This window comes from Notechis scutatus, chromosome 1 (genome assembly GCF_049901735.1).
Source record: "Notechis scutatus isolate UNSWTSFEM ecotype Mainland chromosome 1, rNotScu1.2, whole genome shotgun sequence".
Taxonomy (NCBI): Eukaryota; Metazoa; Chordata; class Lepidosauria; order Squamata; family Elapidae; genus Notechis; species Notechis scutatus.
The window spans coordinates 336,612-360,316 of NC_142009.1; the positions used below are offsets into that span (position 1 = coordinate 336,612).

The 23,705-nt window shown below is 49.6% G+C and overlaps 3 protein-coding genes across 4 annotated transcripts in view; 2 read left to right on the forward strand and 1 right to left on the reverse strand.

Moving 5' to 3' along the window:
• RPS28 (ribosomal protein S28) overlaps nucleotides 1-2,879 on the reverse strand; it is a 197,842-nt gene extending 194,963 nt beyond the window's left edge. Inside the window, exons 1-3 of one of the 2 annotated variants that reach the window (XM_026690796.2) lie at nucleotides 2,723-2,879; nucleotides 2,476-2,619; nucleotides 2,148-2,218 (exon numbers count right to left, since the gene is read on the reverse strand). In XM_026690796.2, the coding sequence (XP_026546581.1) occupies nucleotides 2,497-2,619; nucleotides 2,723-2,809 (210 nt within the window). In that variant the 5' untranslated portion in view covers nucleotides 2,810-2,879 and the 3' untranslated portion in view covers nucleotides 2,148-2,218; nucleotides 2,476-2,496. Of the gene's footprint in view, nucleotides 1-2,147; nucleotides 2,219-2,473; nucleotides 2,620-2,722 lie in introns of those variants that run through there. The other variant, XM_087955067.1, reaches the window with a different exon arrangement.
• A 1,235-nt stretch (nucleotides 2,880-4,114) lies between these two features.
• Nucleotides 4,115-12,629, forward strand: NDUFA7 (NADH:ubiquinone oxidoreductase subunit A7). Its single transcript, XM_087955076.1, has 4 exons — nucleotides 4,115-4,255; nucleotides 8,170-8,219; nucleotides 10,019-10,168; nucleotides 12,277-12,629. The coding sequence occupies exons 1-4, from the start codon at nucleotides 4,205-4,207 to the stop codon at nucleotides 12,371-12,373; spliced, it is 348 nt and encodes a 115-aa protein (XP_087811202.1). The 5' UTR covers nucleotides 4,115-4,204; the 3' UTR covers nucleotides 12,374-12,629.
• A 1,854-nt stretch (nucleotides 12,630-14,483) lies between these two features.
• CD320 (CD320 molecule) lies at nucleotides 14,484-22,824 on the forward strand. The gene is made up of 5 exons (XM_087955086.1): nucleotides 14,484-14,697; nucleotides 16,571-17,017; nucleotides 19,938-19,997; nucleotides 21,399-21,548; nucleotides 22,632-22,824. The coding sequence occupies exons 1-4, from the start codon at nucleotides 14,655-14,657 to the stop codon at nucleotides 21,524-21,526; spliced, it is 678 nt and encodes a 225-aa protein (XP_087811212.1). The 5' UTR covers nucleotides 14,484-14,654; the 3' UTR covers nucleotides 21,527-21,548; nucleotides 22,632-22,824.
• The last annotated feature ends 881 nt before the right edge of the window (nucleotides 22,825-23,705 follow it).

Sequence of the window (23,705 nt, forward strand, 5' to 3'; positions counted from 1 at the left end):
CCTCCAAAAAAGGCATTTAATGATTCAGTTCCAAAGATCTGGTGTCCATTGGTGCCCCAACACCTTGCAGTCACATGACCACGTTCTGGGGGCTCAGCAGCCACTCCACACCCTAAGTCGCATTAACAAGATAAGGGAGGTACTAATCACACTCTATAAAGCCTTAATAAGGCAACACCTGGAATATTCTGCATCCAGTTTTGCTCACCATGCTATAAAAGAGGTTGAGACTCTGGGAAGAGGGCAGAGAAGAGCGAACAGGATGATGAGGGGGACTGAAGGCTAAAACATACGATGAACGGTTGCAGGAACTGGGCCTGGCTAGTCTAGGGAAGAGAAGACCAGGGGAGACAGGAGAGCAGCCTTCCAGTATTTGAGGGGCTGCCACAAAGAGGAGGAAGGTGATCAAGCTATTTTCCAGGGCGCCTGAAGGCCAGACAAGGAATAAAGGATGGAAACTGACCAAGGAGAGATTCAACCTGGAAATGAGATATTTCCTGACACTGAGAGCAATCGACCAAAGAAACAGAAGTTGCCCTCTGAAGTTGTGGGAGCTCCATCCCTGGAGGCTTTCAAGAAGAGACTGGACTGCCATCTGTCAGGAATGGTGTAGGGTCTCCCGCTTGGGTGGGGGGTTGGACTAGATGACCTATAAGGTCCCTTCCAACTCTTGTTAACCTGACCTTCACATCTGAAGCATCCCACACCAGATAACCTCAATTTATGGCTTTTTTTTTTTTTTTTGCTGAAAACAAGCATGTACTTCGGTTTGGCAAAAATGCCCCATAGCAAACAACGGCTTCGCTTAACAGCAGTGTCATTTAACCACGATTTGCTTAATGACGGCCTTGTAAAATTGGGTCAGACACATGACTCATTTTATGAACATCACAACTAATGACTGCAAGGGCTCCAGGACTATCCGTATTCCACTCAGCTAGTGGCCATTACAATCCAGGATCCAGAGCATTCTGCCATTTCAAAGGGGGGCCCTGCCAGGTCAGATTTGCCCTACACCTTCCCCTAGGAGCGTGCCCCCCACCATAGCTGTTCCAATAAAGGCAGATCCTCTGAGGGAGACATTTATGATGTCATGTGTGTGACCCAGCTACAAACTGCCCCTTCTTTCCCCAACTGGAGTCCTTCACAGGTGTGGACAGCTTTCAAGGCTGAAAACTAGAATTTCCGGGGAATGTTGGAGGCGGCGACACTAATGGAACATGCCAAAAACTAGGAGCAAATGAGCAACATCCTTTCTGACCAAGAAAAATGTCATTAAAAGGTAGGGACGTGTTTGTGATTAGGTGCCTTCTGATAAAACGTCAGAAAAAAAAACACCAAAAACAATCCTTGGGGCCGTCTGAGCTCGCTGTGGTTTTCTTGCAAACATTTCATGATCCAAGCTAGGTAATATCAGTGCTAGGAGGGAGTGGGGTTCGTTCTCACCGCCCCCCACAAACTGGGCAAGACACCAGAATATAAACTGACAGTAAACCCCATTCCCTTCTAGCACTGATGTTACCTAGTTGGGTCATGAAACGTCTGCAAGGAAACCACAGCAAGCTCAGAGGGCACCAGGGACCCCTCAGGTCAACCCTGAGCTGCAAATATTCTCCTTCATTGGTACCAAATGACCCTTTTGTCACTTTAAGATTTAACCTAGTCTGAAAGGGCCAATCTTTTAATGAATCCTGCCCAGAGGAGGCCTGCTGGCCAGGAAATGCAGCAGCTGTCAAAAAAGAGGAAAACCCAGAAAGGAAAACCTCACACAAAGGATGACATTAGAAGGGCCAAGCTTGGAAGCCCAGGTGTGGCGACGACTCCATCAGCCAGGAAACAGCCCAGTTTGCTGTATCCTTTTGGAAAGCAGTTTCACCATCAAATGGGGCTCCTTCAAGCCATCCTCAGAAAGGGGGTGTCAAGTTTGAAAATGACTCCAAAGACCATCTCGTCTAACCCCATGCACTGGGCCACTTAAGTAGGGTCAGACTAGAGGTTGGACTGGATGACCTCCAGGGTCCCTTCCATTATCCCCTTTCTCCACCTCTTCCCCACTATAAAGGTGGGACGTGGGGACTCCCACTCCCAGAAAAAGGGGGAGATGGGACTCTTTAAGTAAAGGGGAAAAAAATCCACCTGACACCGAGTCAAAAACCCAGATTTTCTTTTATTTCCACACATTTGCCGGCTCATCGCTGGTAGGCCGGGAAGGGAAGACCTGCGGGGGGGAAAGAGGGGGAGGGCAGTCAGACCCGACCTGGCTGACCCTGAACAGAGCCCCCCCACCCCAAGACACCCCCTTTTGACCCCCTCCCCTGTTGAGCCCCTCCTTTTAGCCCTCTCCCTCTTACCCAGCCCCCTTCCTGTCACCTCCCTCCCCCCCCATCGACCCCTTCCCCTGTCGGGCCCCACTCCTCACGACCCCTCCCGCCCCTTAACCCCTCCCCCTCCCCGCCCCACCTCTCCCCCTCTTACCCCTCCCTCCCCCGGCGGGCCTCAGCGCAGCCTTCGGGCCTCCCTCTCGGACTCGAGCAGCGTCAGGACGTCCCCCTCGCGGACGGGGCCCTTCACGTTGCGGATGATGGAGCGACTGGTGTCGTCCATGAACTCCACGCGCACCTGAGAGAGAGAGAGAGAGGGACGTCAGGTAGACTGCCGCTGCCCGCCGCCTCCCCACCCCAGCCCCAACCCCTCGGGCCCCGTGCTTCCCCACCCCCCTCACCTGCGTGCACTGCCCCTGCGAGCCGGTCCGGCCGAGCACTTTGGTCACGCGGGCCAGCTTGATGGGCTGCACGCGGCTGGTGTCCATGACTGCACCTCCTCAGGCGGCGGAAGCGGAAGAAGATCCCCGCGCGAGGGCCGCGCCTTTATATAGCCTCGGCGGGAAGCCTCGCGAGAGGTCGGCTCTCTGCGCGAGGGGGGCTCTTTCCCGGCAGGCCCCGCGCGGGGAACTTCTTTTTTTTTTCCTATTGCTTTCTTTGCAGAGGCTCGCTTGGCCCCGCCCCTCGCGCGGCTCCGGGCTGCCCTGCCACGCACGGCCGCAGGGGGCAGCAGAGAGAGAGGCAGAGAGCAGGCCCGGCTGGGAATCCCGCAGAGCAGGTCTTCCAACCTTGGCGAAGGTTGGGAATTCTGGGAGTTGAAGTCCACAAGTCTCAAAGGGGCGGCCAAGGTTGGAGAGCCCTGCCGCAGAGGGCTTATTTCCCACGGGATTTTTAAAACTTTATTTTATTTTATTATTTATTTCATTTTTATAGCCACTCCCCGGCCTCGGAGGCTTTTATTTCATTGATTCACATTTTTTTTTTTAAATTTACAGGTAGTCCTCGACTTATGACCACAACGGAGCCCAGAAATTGATGTGGCGAAGTGAGGAATTTGTGAAGTGAGCGTTGTCCCATTTTGCAACCCTTTCTTGCTACCTCCGCTGCAGTTCTTAAATGAGGAACACTGTTATTACGTGCATCCGGGGACCCTGCCAAGATCCAGATTTTAATCACGTGCACGAGGGGCGGGGGGCTTTAACAGCTTTAAGTGGGAAAAATGGTCATGTCCCTTTTTTCCTGTGCAGTTGTAACTTCAAACAGTCACCAAATGAACTGTTGTAAGTCGAGGACTATCTTATTCATTTATTCCAGGGGTCTTCAAACTTGGCAGCTTTAAGACTTGTGGACTTCAACTCCCAGAATTCCTCCTCCAGTCATGTTAGATCAGGAATTCTGGGAGTCGAAGTCCACAAGTCTTACACTTTGCCAAGTTTGAAGACCCTTGATTTATTCCATTCATTCAGTTATTAGCCAACTTCTGAGAAATGACCGTAAGCCAAAGAATGCAAAATGAAAATTGGCATTGCTTCTATGTATTTGCATTTCTTGCAGGGAATTCTGGGAAGTGGAGTCCACCCATCTCACCATTGGGGAGGTTGAGAGTATGTTTGGATATTTTTTTTAATAACAATTTTTTTAAAAAAGAAAAAGAAAGAAAAACACCGGCATTAAAAAAAAAAACAATTTGTGCATTTTGCTTTCCTTCCTTGTCATGCTTCCCTCTCCCCCCCTCCTCCCAGCATGCACCGCGCGAAGCGGCGCTTCGGCTTCTTCCGCCCTTCTCCCCGGCGTGCCGCTTAGCTCCGCCCATCTAGGGGCGGGGCCTGGCGTCCCTCCTCCCTGCGTGCCCAGCGCAGGCAGCGCGCAACCTTGAAGCCAAGATGGCGTCGGCCACCGGTATCATCCGCCTTATCCGCAACTTTCTGGCCGGGGTAAGGGCGAGCGGGCGCGCCGGCTGGGCTCCCCAATTCCGCCTCTTCGGAAGGTCCGAGAAACGCCTGGCCGGCCCCGCCGGGCGTCTCCCCAACGACCCTGAGCGTGGGGGCGGGGCCTCGCGCCTTAACCCCGCCCTTTCCCCCACGCGAGGAATTCTGGGGTCTGTAGTTTCCGTGCGGCAAATGCCCTTCCAGGCTGGACCAATAAAGTAGTTGCCCCTTTTAGACTTCAACTCCCAGAATTCCTCAGTCAGCTTGGTGGATTCTAAGAGGCTGACTAAGGGATTCTGGGAGTTGAAGTCTACCTAACTTAAAAATGGCTGCCTTTGAAGAAACACTTATTGGAGTTGGAGTAGATGACCTACATGGTCCTTTCCAGCTCTGTTATTCTGTCATAGTTTTACAATCTTCCAAATTTGGGGTTTGGGATATTTATTAGCAAGATTTGCATCGTGCCCACTTCCACAAACTCCAGGGCATGCTGGCTGGGGAATTCCGGGAGTTGAAGTCCACCCACCTTAAAAATGGCTGCCTTCGAAGAAACACGTACGGGGGTTGGACTAGATGACCCTTCCAACTCTGCTATTCTATTTTAGTCTAGTTTCTTCCATGCTAGCTGGGGAATTCTGGGAGTTGAAGTCCACAGTCTTAAGGAGAGGCACAAGTGTGTAGAAGGCCAAGTGTAACTATTTAAACATTTCTAAATGGTCCCAAAGGAGCTTTTTTTCCCCAAGAGACAACTGGACTTTCTGTTTTTTCTTTGAAGACGTTTTGCTTCTCCTCCAAGAAGCTTCTTCAGCTCTGATAGACACTTCTAAATGGTGAGGTGAAAGCTGAGTAGTGGATGTTTGGACGAAAGGTGCCAGGAGCTGCTTTATGCCGGAAGGAAGGAATAGCACTTCTGCCTGCTATTTGGTCTTTCCACCCCTGGTCATAATTTTAGGGGTTTTACTAATAGCAGGATTATTATTTGTTAAATTTACATGCCCCTCCCCATCTCTCTGGCCAGAGCGACTCTGAATGGCAGAGGATTAATCATGCTCAGGAGATCCTCAACTTACGAGCACAATTGAGCCCAAAATTTCTGTTGTTAAGTGAGTTTTGTCCCATTTTTTTTTTTTTTTTTTAACAAGTTTTATTAAAAGTTTCAACAACAAATCATTACATATTAAATCTTTCCCTGTCTTTCTACAATAATTTCCCCAATATTCTCATAAAACACAAACAAACACAAACAAACATAAAAAAAATCTTTTAGTAAAGTACCTTGGCCCCAGTTACCTCTCTTTGCATGGGCAGCGCATATCACTCTTCACAATTTTATCTAATTTAATCCATCTTAATTAAATCATTAAATTTGTATCTTTTGCCCATTCATTATCCCTCTATCTCTTCTTATAATAAAAAGAATTTCTCCTGAAATCACTAATCAGAGTATGATGCCTTTCTATCCTCCCCCTAAGTTAGTAAAATTAACATTCAACATAACAAATACCCAATTTGGTTCTGCTTGGTACATTCTATCCACCAAAAATGTTTAAATACATTGTATCCTCCTTTCCTTCGATATTTTATTACATTTTAAAAATCAATCATTATTAAAAACTTCAACATTTTAATTTCTTATTAAATCTTAAACCATTCTAATTTACTATTTCACATATAAATGTTACAATACCATCTTCTGTACCTTAGCAGAATCTTTCTTACAGAAGTTTATATTTCATCCTTTGTCTCTAAAAAAAATCCCTCTTCTCCCATCCAATTTTAAAACTTTGAGGCTTTTCTCCGCCTTCCCCTTTCTTTCTTCCCCCACCAAATCTTCCTACCCCCCTTCTTCTTCTAACCTCTGCCTTGCTGGGATCCCTTCTCTGTTGTGTTCCCTTTTTCTCTTGTTTGCTATCATTATATTTACTTTGCATCATATTTTTCTCTTTCTCAAATGTTTTTTTAGATCTTAAGTCCTTCATTTTCCTTGCTCTCTTCCTTCCTTCTTCCTTAGATAAGTTTTGGGATTCAATGAAGATGGCGTCTTCGTCTCTTCCTTGTTGTTCTTCTTCCATTTCCATCTGTTCCATTGTCTGTTGGTAATTGACCAGCGCCATTTCTAGAAATAGAAAAGCTTTTTCCATGCCATCTTTGCAGGCTGCTTTTGTTTGCTCATATTCATCCCTCAGGTCTTCAAAAAGGAAAGCCATTATAAATAAATCTTTTCTTTTCTTTATTCCTCTTTCTTCTTACACCAACCAAATATTCCGAGAGAAAGGTAAAACAATCCCAAAATCCACAATCCTCAATAAATCCAAGCAAACCAAAATTCCCCCTTCCTCTTCCAGGGGTGGTATCAAACAAATAAAAAAAAAGAGTCCAAATCTATATTTTAAAGCCTTATTAAAATTATATTTCTGTCCTCAAATCTTCAAGGCATCTCCTCCAACAAGATCCAAATTTATATATTTTCTTTATCCTCTCCCTTCCGGCTTAATTCCGTCGGGAGGGAGAGTAAACTTTCCTTTCAGCACCTCAACATAGCCGCTTTTTTTTTCTCTTGTGGAAATAATCATCAAAAACCATCTTTTCCAGGAATTAAATTAGATAAATCTCAAAGCCCTGGGTCGACCAAGAAGAACTTTCACTTTCAATAACTTTCTCTTCTTCCTCCTGCGCATACTTGCCCGGCTGTCGACTTCTTTGTGGCGGCCATTGCAGACCGCCGCTGCACCGTCCTGGTAAAAGGGGTTCTGCCGGCCAGGGAGGGGTCTGCAACACCCCAAACCCTTCCTCCGGATCCCCTTACCTTCAGCTACCCTGCAGGGCAGCCTTGCTCCGCACCCGTCCGGGTCGGAGCCCCAAACGGCCTAGCGCGGCAGGGATCGCGCAGCTTCGCGAATCCCTACCGCTGCGGCCGACAAACCGGAAACCTCAGTTTTGTCCCATTTTACGGCCTTTCTTGCCTTGACTGTTAAGTGAATCCATTTTCTCCTTTGACTTTGACGCAAAAGGGGAATCACGGGACCTTTGGACACAGCAACGGTCGTAAGTGTGAACCCGTTCCCAAGCGTCTGTATTCTGATCATGGGACCGCGGGGATGCTGCAAAGGTCGTAACTGTGAAAAATGGTCATAAGTCACTTTTAACTTTGCACCGTCACTAAACGAACTGTTGTAAGGCAAGGACTACCTGTATTCTTATTTAACAGCTCTCAATTGAGAGAGTCCCTGGGTTTATTCTGACCCTTGAACAGACTTTGTGGGGGGTTTTTAAATTGTTGTTAGGAATGCAGTGGCTCAGATGTAGAATGAAATACTCTTTATTGGCCAAGTGTGATTGGACACATGAGGAATTTGCCTCCTGTGCAGAAGATCTCACGTGTAACACACAAGCAACGAAGTGACAGGTCATCAATTATGGTCACGATCATTAATCATAAGATACAACAAGAAGTAATAAATCATAGATACCAATAGGAGAAGGCAGTGGGAAGGATGAGGAGGATAATTGTAATTCAGCCCTACTACATGGCTAAATATCTTTAGGCCCAAGACAAACTGTCTTTGTGCCTTGATGTAACGATAGAATTTAAAACAGTTTATGTCCAGGATGAAAAGGGCCTGCAGATAGTTTCTCAGCCCTCTTTCTGACCTGTACAATATACAGGTCTTCTACGGTGGCAACGTTGTTTTTTTTTCTGCAGTCCTAACTATCCCTTGACATCTATACCTGTCCTGCTTGGTTGCTGTGCCAAACCAGACAGTTACGGAGGTAGAAATGAAAGTCTCTATGATTCCTTCCTAGAACTTGTATCTGCAGCTTCTTCTTCTTCTTTTTTTTTTTTTGCACTTGAGATTATGGCATTTGAAATGAATAGCTTCACTCACTCAGTCATTCTCTCTCTCTCTCTCTCTTAACAGCGGGACCTCCAAGGTAAGCTGCAGCTGCGCTACACAGAGATCTCCAAGAGGTAATTGTGGGCAGGATGTAAGAAAAAAAGCTCCGGACTTCAGTGGTGGCTCGTCTCCACAAGAGAGCAGCTGTGGGTCAGAGACTTTAAAAGCCAGCCAAGTCTGTGGGTTGGTTACGGTGCTACTGGAGGAAAGATTGCCCCGATTTAAACCATTGACACTTCTGGCGCCTGTTGCCCAAAACTATTTACACAATTGGGACCTTAGATAACGGGGGGTGCCTGTGTAATTGTCTACGGGGGTTCTCAGCCATCCAGGTCGTGGTTGTCCCAAAGGGACTTTTTTTTTCAAGAGGCAACTGAACTTCCTTGTTTTTTTCTTTTGAAGAGGTTTCACTTCTCATCCAAGAAGCTTCTTCAGCTCTGGCTGGATGGTGGGGAACGGAAGGATTGATACTCCTTGCAGGCAGCTGGTCATTTGCATCCTTTTGGAGGGTCCTTGAGGCCCCTCAGAAGTTTATCTGTGTCCTCGGGGTGACAGCTGAGTGATGCAAATGGTTCCTGGAGTGTGGCATTTTTCTAGAAATCCGTTTATACTCCTATACCGTTCAAAGGGTGTTCAACCCAAAGTGCATAGCTAAAAGTCTCCAGTCAGAACTGAAGAAGCTTCTTGGATGAGAAGTGAAATGTCTTCAAAGAAAAAAAAAACAAAGTCCAGTTGCTTCCTGAAAAAAGCTCCTTTGGCTCTATTCTGATTGAATTGCATAGTCTTAAGTCTCTGTTCTACCTGCACAGCCATTTTATGGGCTCCACAACTCTCATCCCACCAGGCCAGAGGGCAAAGCCGTCAGGGTCAGTCCAGCCAAGAGGAAGGCCATTGGATGCTTCGGATGCAGCCCACCGTCCACTCGGCTCAAGGGTATTGGTCAGTTTGGCCGGAGAAAGTCCCAGCTGCCATTGTCCCAAAGGTGTTTTTCCGAAAGGGCAACCAGACTTCCTTGTTCTTTTTTACTTTTTCTTTGGAAACGTTTCCCTTCTCACCCAAGAAGCTTCTTCCGTTCTAACTCAATGGCATTAGAATGTAAATTAGAACGGAAGAAGCTTCTTGGGTGAGAAGGGAAACATTTTCAAGGGGAAAAAAACCACAAGAAAGTCCAGTTGCCTTCGGAATAGGAATAGAAATAGGGAAGAGTAGGAAAGAATGGAATGGGATAGGAACAGAATGAGTTGGAAGGGACCTTGGAGGTCTTCTAGTCCATCCCCTCACCCAAGCAGGAGACCCTATAGCATTTCAGACAAACGACTCTCCAATCTCTTCTTAAACGCCTCCAGCGATGGAGCACCCAGAACTTCTGGAGGCAGGCAGTTCCACCGGTTCATTGTTCCCACTGTCGGGATTCTCCTTCGTTCCAGATTGCTTCTCCGCTCGATTTTGGAAAAAAACACCTTTGGGACAACCACGACCTGCATGGCTGACAGTCTCCACGGAGGCCCAGTTACGACGACTGGCCTCTCCGGACAGCGTTAGAATAGAATAATAACTTTAATGGTCACTTTGAATGTGCGCTCTTCGGCCTACATGAAAAGATGACATTCTTTTTTTTTTTTCCTTTTAATTGGGGGAGCTCCCTGCCTGCTTCAGACCCTGGTGGGTGCAGGGTCCGAGTCCGCCCAAGCCCCCTCCCCACCTTGGAAGTCCCTTTTGTGACTCCTGGGAAAGGATGGGCCCCACCCTTGGAAGAGAGGATGCGGTCAAGGCAGGACGTCCCTTCAAGGGCCTCTTAATTTGGGTGGATATTTTTCCCCCCACCGTCTCCTTTCCGCACTCTGACCGTCTCCTTCCGCTTCCTGCTCGGTAGGACCCAGCCGCCCCCCAGCCTCCCCGTGGGACCCAGCCACAAGCTAGCCGACAACTACTACTGCACGAGAGACGGGCGCAGGGAGGCCTTTCCGCCCATTGTCCTCATGGCGGCACAGAAGAAGCTGGCGCCCGGAGCGGAAGCAGGAAGGTAGGCCTCCCCCCCCTCCGCCCCTTCGGCCACCCCACGGAGATCCAAACGACGGAGGCCTCTTTTGCAAAAAGGGCCCGCTTTCCCTCCTTCCTTCCTAGGGAAGCATCGTGGGGAGCCCAGGTAAACAGATCCTTGTTTGCCGACGCCATTTTCCGGCTTTTTGAACATTGGTTGAACCTCCAAAGCTCTTGGCTATGTGTGGAAGAATTCTCCTTCTGGGTTCGGTTCCAAGTGGGGAAAAAGACACTGGAAACATGGAGGCTGTTTGGGAAGATGGTTTAATGGTGGACGGGACCACGTGCCTCGGAGCTCCAAAGAAGGAAAAGGGCTGAGATGCTGAGAGCGATGCTGGGTTTTATACCCTCTGTTGGGGTTTGAATTGGAGCTTGTGTTCTGATGGGTGGTCAGGCTCCCATGGGGCCGTGCAGGGGCAAACTCTGATAGGCTGTCCTGAGTCCCAGTTGAGTCTTGCTGGGTGATGATGTCATGAAAAGGGCTTTGGCCAATTCCTATTATAGCTCCCCCTGGAGTAGATCTTTGTTATGTAAAATAGGCTGGCCCAGACCTTAATGGCCCACTCATTAACAAAGGTGGGGGTGAGTTTCTGCTTCTGAGTTTCTGCTCTTTTTTAGAGGAAATATTCTGCCTTTTTTTTTAGTACATCCTAAAATATTTCATTTTCCTAGGAGAGGGGCGGGTTTTAACTTCCAACAGCTATTTTGGTGCTTTCAAAAGGGATGCTCCAAGCCTACCCCTCTTGCAACAGGAACATGCTTTGGGGGGGGGGGTTTAAAGGCCTACACACACACACACACACACACACACACACAGATTTTCCCTGGCTTGGTTCTCAAAAGCTGTGAGGTTTCTTGCTTGGGAAGCTGGGGGAGAGAGAGAGAGAGGCAGGCCTTTTATTTACCTTATTTGTGGCCGTTTGGAGCCGCCCTTCTCTCTTGTCTGCCATAAAATAAAAAAAGGTGTGCCATAAAACAATTTAAAGCATTGATGGAAGAAATATCCTCCTGGGTTCAGTTCCAAGTGGGGAAAAAGACACTGGAAACATGGAGGCTGTTTGGAAGGTTTAATGGTGGACAGGAGGACCACGTGGTCTGGGGCTCCCGAGTGCAAAGGAAGGATGATCACATGCTCCAAGGTGAAGGAAGAGATCGAGAAAAGGGGGGCTGAGGTGCTGAGAGTGCCCGGATTTTATAACCTTTGTTGGGATTTGAATGGGAGCTTGTATTCTGATGGGTTGTCAGACTCCCATGGGGCCATGCAGGGGCAAACTCTGTAGGCTGTCCTGAGTCCCAGGCTTGCTTGAGCCTTTGCTGGATGATGCACTGAAAGGGTTTTGGACAATTGCTATAGCTTTACCTGGAGATCTTTGTTATGTAAAGGCCCAGGCCTTAATGGCCCACCCATTAACAAAGGTGGGGGTGAGTTTCTGCTTTTGAGTTTCTACTCTTTTTAGAGGAAATATTCTGCCTTTTAAATATTTCCTAGGATATTTCAATTTTCTAGGGAGGGCGGGGGCTGGACCGAGAAGGTAGGACTGGGCCAGCCACTCTTACTTATTTACGTTTGTTTTGTTAAATGTATTAAATTTCTATGCAGCTCGTCTCCTCTAAGGCGATTCAGCTTTTCATGCCTAAGGTGGGACTAGAACTCACCTATCCTGGCTAAAAGTGACCCAGCCAGCTTTCATACTTAAGGCGGGACTAGAACTCACCGTCTCTGGTAATAGGCCAATTCTCCCAGCCAGTTTTCATGCCTAAAATGGGACTGGAATTCGCCCTCTCCTGGCCCAAAGCCACCCAGCTGCCTTTCATTCCCAAAGCAGGACTAGAACTCACTCGCCTGGTGCCTTAACCACCAGAACAGGGGTCTCCAACCTCCGTGGACTTAAGACTCGCGAACTCAACTCAGCAAAGCTGGCTGAAGAATTCTGGGAGTTGAAGTCCACAAGTCTTAAAGTGGCCAAGGCTGGAGACCCCAGCCCTAGAACCAGGTGGCTCTTTTCATCCGTGAGTTGACAGCCTGGGGACGCATCCAGCTTGGGGAAGGTGTTCATACAGCCTCTGACTCTCCCCGTTTCTGACCCACAGCTCCGACTCTTCCGTCACGAGGACGGAGAAGCTGCCCGTGACCCCTGGCACCCCCCCTCGGAAGTGGGAACTGTCCAAGGACGAGCCCTATTTGTGAGACTGTCCCCCGGGGGCTCCAAGGCAGGGTTGCTTGAGAGCAGCCAGTCGGGTCTTGGTACTTGCTAGGATGAGCATCACCACCTAAGGACTTTTTTCTCCACCTGGGCTAATTAAATAAATGCAACCCATGATGTAACTATTAAGTTGTATGTGATTTTAAGGGGCGTGTTGGGCTGGGAAAATAGAATTTGAGGAGCAGATGTTGGAATTGTTAACCCAGCTCTAACAGCCAGAATAAACGAAGGCACAAGATATTGGTTAAGAGTGGATTCATTTATTAAATTTCTACCCCACCCCATCTCGCCTGACTGCAGCTGGGAGACAGCCTCACCCTTCATGTAAATACAGGCATAAATTAAAAACAGAATGGAAAGAGTTTACAGCAGGGGTCCCCAACCACCGGTCCGCGGACCAGTACCGGTCCGCGGAACAAGTCCTACGGGCCGCTGGCTTGCTGGGCGGGCGCCATTTTTTGATGAAAAAGTGCTTCCGGTGAGCTTTTCCGGTAGAAAGCTCACCGGAAGCACGCTTTCATCAAAAAGATGGCGGCGCCAGCGCTCGGTGAGCTTTTCCAGGTAGAAAGCCATTTCTACCCGGAAAAGCTCACCGAGTGCAGCGCCATCTTTTGATGAAAAGTGCTTCCGGTGAGGTCACCGGAAGCACTTTTCATCAAAAAGATGGCGGCGCCCAGCTGATGCCGGTACCGGGCCGCGGCGTAAAAAAGGTTGGGGATCACTGGTTTACAGGACCACAGTTGAGCCCAGAATCTAAGTTGCTAAGTAAGATAAGGGAGCTATGCCCCATTTTACAACCATCTTCACAGTTGTTAAGTGAATTGCTGCAGTGGTTAAGTTTAGTCACATGGTCTTTAAGTGAAACTGGCTCCCCCTACCCCATTGACTTTGATCTTATGACCGAGGGACACTGCAAGAAATATGAGCAGCCGGATGTTGATCATGTGGCCATGGGAGAGGCTGCAATGGTTGTCTGGAAAACATCCCCGAGTCCCTTTCTCCGGTGCCTTTTTAGCTTTGTCACTAAATGAAGTGACAGAACTACCTGTACAACTTTCAGGATATGAAGTATAAAGGTATGGCGAATGGATGGATGGATATAGATGACAGAGATGATAAACAGATATAAAGATAGATATAAACAGATATGACAGATGGTAAACAGGTAAAGATAGATGATAGATATATAGGTGATATAAACAGATGAGAGATAAACATAGATGACAGATGACAAGTTGTACTACCTGTACAATTTTCAAGATACAAAGTATCAAGGTATGGAGATTAGATTAGTTGGATGGATGGATGCATAGATAGATATATAGATATAAATGATATGATAAACAGATATATAAACAGGTATGACAGATGATAAACAGGTAAAGAGATTATATATAAACAGATGAGATAAATGTATAGATAAGCATAGATGGCATGATAAACAGATATAAACAGGTGACATGATAAACATAAAGGCAGATATAGATGGCATCATAAACAAGATATAAAGATATAGATGGATGGAGGACAGAATTAGACAATCATACCAGATAATAGAGATGATTGACAGATCGTGTCCCCCACACACACACACACTTTCCCAATATGCAGGGCTGGGGTTGACCAAAGCAAGCAGCCCAATTTCTGACACCCCAAATGGATCAGGTTGAACCTCCCTCCAGCTGAGCGGCTGCTTTGAGCCCCTAAGGCCCCCCAAATAACCCAGGAGGAGACACACAACCCCCCCCTCCCCCCGCTTGCTAAGACAGCCGCTGGCATCTGGGAGCGACCCTGGCCGAAGCTTGTCTTGGAAAGGGGGCTGCCGAGCACAAGCCGAAGACTTTGTCGGTAGACTGCTCCTGAAGCAGGGGGCTCTTCTTTGCTGTTTCCCCCACGCCAAATCCCAGCGAGTTGGGGGAATCGGCTGAGCCCAGGGGTGGGGGAAGCAGCTGGAATTGCCCCCTCCCACGCCTCCCCAGACTCAGCAGCCTCGATTTGCAACCGGCCGCCGCCGCCGCCCCCCCACCCTCCATCCCTGGGACTCCGCCGTGCAAAGGACCCGAAGCGCATGCCGCGGATCCTTTCCCGCGGGGAGACTGCGCATGCGCTTTCTAACCGGCTGCACGCTTCCTCCCCTCCGCATGCGCGACTCGGAGGCACGGCTCCTCCCCCAGCGCCTTCTTCGCTATTGCGCAGGCGCGCTCCTTCTTCGGTGGTTTGCAAGCTGGCCGGGCGTTCAGTCGGTCAGACGGCGGCCTCGGAATCATGACGCGGTTTCTTCTCCTCTTGCTGCTGAATTGGGAGGCCGGTGAGCGGAGGAAAGGGAGGAGGGAGAGTGGGAGGAGGAGGAGAGGATTTTTTTTCCACACGACGGGCTCATTCATGCCCTCAAACACGTCCCGCGGGCGCCGATTGGTCGAGCCCCCATCTCAGGCCCCGCCCAGCAGGCGGCCATTGGCTGTTCTGCCGCCCCACCTCCTCTGGGCTCGCTTTCCACGCCCCCGGGCCGCACGTGCACCTCGTGCGTCCCCCCGCCCGCACTTTTCCAAGGTCAGAGGTGAGGCCGTTGCCTGGTTGCCAAGGGGAACGGGCCTACCTGCCCAAGGGGGGAAAGTCGAGCCTTCCTCTAGTTAAAGACACCCAAAAAAAATCCCAGAGTCAAAAGTTTTTGCAGCAACCTGAAAGGCCTAAATGAAATGCTAAGGGGGCGGGGGATGTAGGATTAGCCCACCCCCACCCCAGCTTCTCTTAGCAGGTGCATTTGTGCAGTATTTGCCTGGCTCCTTGTGGCCTCTCCTCATGCAGGATTCCTTACTCTGGCTCCCCGCGCTCTTTTCATTGATCTCTTTCAGTGCCTCGGGAGGGGTTGGACTCCCAGACCCAGAAGCCTCAGCCAGGGCCCTCTCAGTCCAGGCTTCCCTATGGAGGCCCAGGATTCCCACTGCCCCCTCCCCCCTTAGATCCTTTGCATTTCAGACATTGGCCTGGAATGGTCTAGGGTCTCCTGCTTGAGCAGCGGGTTGCACTAAATGACCTCTGAGGTCCCTTTCAACCCTGTCCTGTGATTCCAGGGTCTCCTGCGTCAGCAGCTGGTTGGGCTAGAAGACCTCCAAGGTTCTTTCTGCCTCTCATTATCCCATAAGGGCCTCCTGCTTGAATGAGGTGGAGACAATCTCTGAAGTCCCTTCCAACTCTGTCCTTCTAGCAGCAGGTTGGACTAGGTGACCTTCAAAGGTCCCTTCCAGCTCTGTTATTCTGTGAAATTTAATACTTCTGTATTTCCTTCTGCAGATGAGGATGGGCTCTGGATCCCTAGATTGGAGGGGTCCCCTTTGGGCCTTGGCTTATAGCCCCCCCCCCCATCAACCAAAGGGGGTTGATGCTGCCCCAGCTCTTTTAAACCCCCCCCTCCTTTGCTTAGATTCCCTCCCCAAAGAATAAGTGGGGAGCAATTAAGCCACTGCAAAATAATTAGCACCTGAACCTAATTAGAGATTAAAATAGAGCAGCAAAAGCTTTGCAAGCATTGATTGCGTGTCCCGCTCCTCCCCAAAAAGATTGTCTCTAACACCATCTCCAAGGAGGGCCCCCCCTCACCCCTTCCCCATTGATGCTGGTCCCTTCCACCCTTCCCAGCCTGGGGGGCTTCTCAGAGGAGTCCAGGTTTTGCATTGATTGACTGATTGCCATCAAGTTTGCTCTTAGCAACCGATCTCCAGGTGTGCCACTGGGGCTTCACAGGATCCAGGTTCCAGCCCAGGAGTTTCTTTTAGGAAAAACCCAGATTGGCCTCGTAGGAAGACTTGCGCTTGTGAGCTGCCCAGGATCACCATGGGAGGAAGGCAGCCGTAGAAGTATATATATGAATAAATACAGCCCTACGACCTCTTGTTAGAGTCACACTCTCTAACTGTGATTTGGGTTGGTCCACAAAACATTGTTTTATTTCACCCTGCCAACAAAATAAATAGTGGTTAGTTAATGATTACTTCCCTGGTAAAGATTCAAGGTCAGAGTGGGCTGAAAGATTTGCAATGGGGGGGGGAGGCAGAGAATATACCTGAATTTACTCCATTCCTTTTGATTCTTGCACATCCATCCTTTTCGACACCTTTGCCTCTCTTTCGACATCTGATCAGCCTCCTCCACTCACTGTTTTCTCTCTTCCTTTCTGCCTGCAGGCCTCTCCTCTTCCTCCTGCCCTCTCGAGAGCTTCCAGTGCCAAGGGGGAGGCCAGGTGCCGTGGTGCCTAGGCTACGAGAGGCAGCCCAGCTGCCAAGATGACACAAACGGGTGCCAGCAGCCGGGAAGCATCTGCAGGAATCACACCTGTCGGTGCGGTAACAGCAGTGGGCCCTGCCTGCCATTTGAACGGTTTTGCGACCAGCACCAGGATTGTCCAGATGGTTCAGACGAGGCCAAGTCCCTTTGTGCGTCCCCGGTGGGCCTGCCCGAGGAGGAGGACGACGACTGCGAGAGCAACGAGTTCCGATGCCACCCGGGGGCCGAGTGCTTCCCCCTGTCCTTCAAGTGCGACGGCCACCCGGACTGTGAAGACGGAGCCGACGAAGAGAGCTGCGGCACGGATTGGCCAGAGACTCCAAGGACCCCACAAATAACTCCCGAAGGTGGGCTGAGCTGTGGTCCGATTTTGGGGTGCCAAACGGCGTTTCTGCTGGCCGGTCTTTCTTTGAATTGCAACTTCGTTTTGTAGGCAATCCGGAGCGAGCTACCTTTGCCCTCGTGGTGTCTGCTTGCTGAAGCTGCACCTCGCTTGCCGTTCGGTTATATTTTGTATTTCGCTGTACTCCGCTTGTGATTATATGCTGTTTATAACTCCCAATCCACCGGGTTAAAGTAGTCTGTAGATTAGAAATATATACCTTGTGTAGCTGGCTGGGAACGAGAGAAGCTTGGGGGCTACTCCTGGCAATACTTTTTGCTCTCTCTTTTTTTTCTCTCTACATTCTGCATTATTTTTAACCAGAAAGAAAATTAGCAGGATGGGACTCTGTTGCTTCCCCTGTTGTTCCTGCATATATCTTCACCCTGTGCTTCATTTGGAGAGACGAAGGAAGTTTAGAAGCTCCCGTGAGAATCCCACCCTCCGCGGTGGTTTCCCCCTTTTTGGGCAGAGCCGTGTCCTTGGCACCTGGAAGGGCACAATGCCATCTCCTGGAGGAGGCTGCCAGCCAGGTCCTGCCAGATTACTTTAGAATTTGATTTAGAATTGCTTGAGATTTCAAGGTATTGTGGCGGAGTCTGCAGAGGTTACCACGTCCCACTTTTTTTTTTGTTTTAACAGCAGCACGAAAAATGGGTGTGTGTGCCCACCCTGCCTCCAGTTATAGTGCTGAAATAAAGTAAATCGGAGCATTTGGGCATCTGCGTTCTGTTCGTTCTCATCTTCGGTGCTGATTCGGGATCAGTTCTTCCCTTCTGTAAATCTGTTATTATCTTTTTGCATCGGGCTGATTTTGAGAATGCTGGGAGAGAGAAAAATTAAATTTCACCGCCCAGACCTAAAGCTTGCTGTGTTTTGCTGTTGGGGGCAGTTCTGAATTTCCAGCTTCTACACCGGGTTCTGCCTGGGCCAGAGTCACCCAAGGGATCCACAGCAGGGAGTTTGCCAATGACTGCGGCCCACTCCCCTTACGTTCTGACCCTGGCTCTCCCCCTCCCCACTCTTTCCTTGGGGTGACTTCGGTTGCCTTCTGCTGCTTCTAATTAATTGGGAGGCTTAATTCAGTATCTCTCTAATCTTAAGGCCTTTAACTCTTAATCCACATCTGTCATTTACGGAGGTTGGTGTAAATTGGACTTGACAGCATTCCCTTTCCCAATCCCTTTCATTTCTTGGCCCCATTTCCAACTCCCTTTGGTGTGCCAAATGCCGCTTGTCTCCCATACGTGCAAAAGGGCAGGCGTGTTTTCAGTCTCTCCTCTTTCTCACATGTTTGCTTATGTGCGTCTTTAAACCCACCCTGCTTAAAAGACCCTGCCTGAATACTGCTTTTAGCCAAACCCTATCAGAATACATACCAGGACACCCTGAGATGTTTAAAAAAAACCTTTCGTTACAAGATGAATTTAAGAAATAAATAAATGAAATCGGGAGAAGTCCAGTAGCACCTGTTCTGACTTTTTTTATTTTATTTAAAAATGAAAACAAGCTGCAGATCAAGGAAGTTCTGCCTTTTCATAAATGTGGGGAAATTAAATTAAATGCTGTTAAATCCCTTTGGAGGTTTTTGCCACTCTAGACTTAAACCCAGCTCTCTGCCTTACACGGAGATGCTTGAAATACTCTGGCTGCCTTCCCTCCGACCTGGGTCTCTTGGCCTAAATGTGCTGACAGGACCAATGTCTAAGGCAGGGGTGTCCAACCTGGGCCCCTTCTGGGAGTTGAAGTCCACAGGTCTTAAAGGGGCCCAGGTTGGACACCCCTGGTCTAAAGGTTGCATCCCCAGATCTGGGTAACCGCGGTCCCCGTAACCCACCGGTGGGACACACCAGGACCGTTCAGGGAGGCGGCTGCTGGCCTGCCTGCCTGCCTGAGAGGAAGAATCCAGAGGGAAGGTGCTTCCCTTGGAGGGTCTGACTATTTATCGCCTCCCCAAGTTGCATAATCATTCCGGTTTGGTCTGATCCGACTCCCCCAAACTTTCCCAAGCCATAAATAACTGCTTGCAACAATCTTGAGTTCCTCGCAGGATGTCTGTTTTGTGAGATACCTCAATGAAGCCGGCTTGTCTTTTTTCTGTTTTTGCATCCTGGTGCTTCTGTTTGTTTTGTTTCCTGCGTTATGTTTTCCTCCTGGGCCTCTTGTTCTCCTCAAAAGACCTTCTGACTTGGATGGCCTCTCGGTTCCTCAGTGTGTCAGCCCCTCTCCACGGCCCTGTCTCTCTCCCAATTGCTTTGCTAAGCTCCTCCTGTCTGTTTCTTTCAAAGAGCTAATTGTTTCTTCTGTAAGTTAGCCCATTTGAGGTTCCCAACGCAGGAGACCCTGTTCTGCCCAGGGAAAGGCTGTAAGAATAAGAGTTTTATAGAGATGGATGGATGGATGGAAAGTGGTAGATAGATAGATAGATAGATAGATAGATAGATAGATAGATAGATAGATAGATAGATGATAGGCAGGCAGGCAGGCAGGCAGGCAATTGGATGGATGGATGGATGGGTGAGTGGGTAATGATAGACAGACAATGGAATGGATGGATGGATGGATAATGAAAGAAATGAATAGATGATCGGTAGATGATGGATGGATAGAGATAGATAATGATGGATGGATGGGTAGATTAGATGTAGAGATGATAGAGAGAGAGATAATGATAGAGATAGATAGATGATAGACAGAAAGCAAGAAAGAGATTAGCACAAGTCATGAATTCAACATACTTAAATGCATCTCTGTGCCAGTCTCTTCATTTTTTTCCACAATTCATCCTTAATCCCATCCTAACATGGAATAAAATTCCGTTTTTATTTATCCCCCACCACCACCACCATGTGTATTACATTAATGTCTGTTTTTTCCTTCGACAGGCAGCCCTGCTCCCCCAGAAACTCCGGCATTGGACCTCTTGACCATCCTGGCCATTGTTGGTGAGTCAGACCGGCCAGGTGATCTCCATCTCCCCCAACAGAATTGGGGAAAGGTTCTGGTTTGCAATGCCGAAATGGCCTCGCGAAAGGAGCAGGCCAGCCATCCTTGGCTTCAGGGAGGGGGGGGGCGTTATCCCTTGCTCAAGGATGCTCAGCGGCCTCTGGGCAGGAGCGGAGGCTGATCATCCGGGGTACAGATAGTCCTTGACTTATGACCCCAGGGGAGTCCAAAATCGCCACGGCTAAGCAAGACAATTAGGAGGTGGGTTTTGCTCCATTTTACGACCTCGCCACAGTTGTTAAATGAATTGTTCAGTTAGTCCGATTGTTCAATGAATCTGGCTTCCCCGTTGATCCCGCTTGCCTGGAGGTCGCAAAAGGCGGTCACGTGACCTCAGGACAGCGCCACCGTCAGAAATCCACCTTTTCAGTGCTGTTGTAACTTCGAGTGGTCACTAAACAAATGTTCGGTCAAGGATTACCCGATCGATTTCCATCATCCTGGCACCAAACACGGGGCGGCAAAAGCCATTTTTGGTTCGGTTACGTGGAAATACTGTGGAAATTCCTGCTTTTGGGAGTCTCCGTGAAAACGATCATTCATTCAGATGATTAAGGCAATGTGTTTTAAACAAACCGCCAAGGGGATGGTAAGTGGGGATATGACTGAAAATACCAAGAAGGGAACAAGGCAAGGATGCCCCTTGTCGCCATTACTATTTGCACTGACATTGGAAGTACTAAATAGAAATATCAGACTAAAGGAGATAAAAGGCATGGAAATAAAAAAAGAGGGAAATATGAGCTACAGGCATTTGCAGACGATTTTGTTTTTATTCCAGAAGATCCATTAGAAAGAGGACCTAAGTGAATAAGGATACCATATCCTTATTCACCTCCTTAATACTATATGATGCGGGAGCTATTTTATCGATGGCTGGAGAATAAATATGGAAGTTAGAAAATAAAGGAGGCTAGCGAGAAATAGGGAGCATGTGGATAGAACAGTTAAGATGGGGATTGTCATAAGAATTAGATGTATTATGTATATCCGTATGAAGTAAAAATAGAGTATTAAAGCTGAAGTGATGAATATGTATAAACTGTAATTGTTGTTGCACAAGATATTTGTACCCAGATGACACACTGTTTAAACCAGAGGCCCCCAAACGCGGCAACTTTAAGGCCGGTGGACTTCATAGCTAGCTGGAGAATTCTGGGAGTTGAAGTCCACCAGTCTTAAAGTTGGCACGTTTGGGGGCCTCTGGTTTAAATGGAAGATGGATTGTTAAATGGGAAATGACCGGGGTTGGTGGGCCTCTCCCTCCCGTGGCCATTCCAGGAAGGAGGCCGGGTTCTGACGCTCCCCTCTCCTCTCTCTTCCCTCTGCCTCTTTTCTAGCACTCCTGGTCACCGTTGTGGCCGCAGCAGGGATCACCCTGTGGGTCTCCAGAAGGGGCAAGGGCCTCCTTGCCCAGCTGCCCCACAAAGCAGCTTTCAAGCAGCTCATCCTAGCCGAGCACCTTTGAGATCGGCCGGCCGGCCAGCCAGGTAAGCCCCCCCCCCAAATCTGATTGGATGGACTTAGCTGGACTTTCTGTCCCTGGGAAGCTTCAACACCGGGACCCCCACCCGATTCTCTCTCCGCCTTCTGCACCTGCTTCCCTGCCCAAGGACTTTGCCTGACTTGGGGCTGGACACCTTTACTACGTTCTCCTTTACTACGCTGTTACGTCCCGTATGTTCAGCTCGCCTCTTGTGATCAGAATCAGAATGAGAATTCTTTTATTGGCCAAGTGTGATTGGACGCACAAGGAATTTGTCTTGGTGCCAATGCCCTCCGTGTACATAAATCTCACAGACGGGGGTGCCACCAGCGCAGAGCGCGATGTTTAAAAAATACAGTATTTTCTTGAGGTGGGCGTTGGGAGAACATGGCAGTGTCCCAGTCCTGCCCTGGACCACCTCGGCCCAGCGGTTTCGGGAGTGGCACCCCAAGGAAGCAAGGCCCAGGCAGTTGGCCGAGGTCCACTCTTTCCTTTTTTGTAGGGTGGCGGGAGGGGGGGGGAAATACGGCTTCCCTCTCCATTGTCTCCTTCTGGGCCGTCCAGGCAGATCCTCAATCATCCAAGCAGCTTCTTCCATTCTGAAGAATTCCCCATCCTCTAAGTCAGGGGCCTCCAAACTTGGCCACTTTAAGACTGGCGGACTTCAGCTCCCAGAATTCCAGGAGCTCTGCTGGCTGGAGAATTCTGGGAGTTGAAGTCCACCCGTCTTAAAGTGGCCAAGTTTGGAGACCCCTGCTCCAAGTCTTGATTGTCCCCAAAGTGCTTTCTCAGCAGGCAAGTTAGACTTTCTGCTTAAGCCAAAACACCAGCAGCAGCAGCAGCAGCAGCTCACAGCGGATGCCAGTTTCTAGCAAGCAAGCAGGTTAGTTTCTGTTTCACCTTCGAGGTGAGCCGAGAGCAGAGCTAAACCAGGCCCAGGCTCTCTCTGAAGGTTTCAGCCCCAGTTCAGCTGTCCTGGGCTGACCTCGTTACTAAAGCTCCGTCCCAGTCCAGGAATCTCCTCTGACAGCTTCCAAGTAAAGAAATGGCTTCCCGGTCTCTTCTCGTCTTCCTTTCTTGCAGGAAGTTGCTCCTTGCTCCATCCCCGGCCCTCCCAGGAACGAAATCCTTGGGCCTGAAAGGCTGGCGGCCCGGCTGGGACTCCTTGCAGGAGCCGAGACACAGAAGCCACACGGCCTGCAGGCCGTCGACGGAATCCACCTCCTATGGGGGCAAATTAAAATGGACTGAATCCTTCAAATGCCTCTGGGTGTCTCTCGCGGCCTGCTTGGGTCTGTCCTTCCGCAGCAGCTCCAAGCCGCCAAATGCCTCGCTCGGACCAGGCCCTCAGCTGGGCTCCTTCCAGCACATGGATCCCAGCTCCCTTTCTCGGGGTGCTGCTGCTGGGGTGAGGGTGGGGGGGTGACTATTTTCTCCTGTTGGTGATTCCCCTGCCCGGTGCCTCCAGGGGCCGTGGGGGCTCCGTCTGTGGGGGTCTTCAAGAAGTGGCCGGACTGCCGTCTGTCTGAAATGCTGCGGGGGGGTTCCTGCTTGAGCAGGGGGTTGGGCTAGAGGACCTCCAGGGTCCCTTCCGGCCCTGTTAATTCTGTTATTCTCAGCTTCTGGAGGTTTGGGAAGGGCTGACGGATTCTCCTCCCAGGGCTTTTCCTGTTGTGCTGCCCGCTGCCTGGTGGTGGAGATTGCCGCTTCCTTAAATTGCGTGGTGGTTGAGAAGGTGAGCTGTTTTAGGGCAGAAAAAGCCACACACACACATTCCCCCGTGTCTTGTCCAGCTTGGGGGCCCTGCTTGTGCAGCCCTGGGGGTCTTGAGTGTGAGCATTAAAAATCATTTCCCAACCTTTATGGGCGCCTGGCTTCTTTTGTCCTCCTGGAATCTCCCCACCCCACCCCTCCTTAAAGCGTCCCCTCCCCACCCCTTCTCCAGACCCCTCCTCTTTCCATCTTTACTCCCAGCCTGCCTGCCTTTCAGGGCCGCCTTCCCCTCCGCTGGTCCGAGAGCTCCCCCTTACACCAGCCTTGAGGAGGGCCCCAACCAGAAACGCTGCTGTTCTCTGGGACTTCTTCTTTGAAAGCCCCAGGGTCTGCAGCCGTGGAAGTCCTACTAGCCCCACACACACACACACACACACCTTTGAAGGAC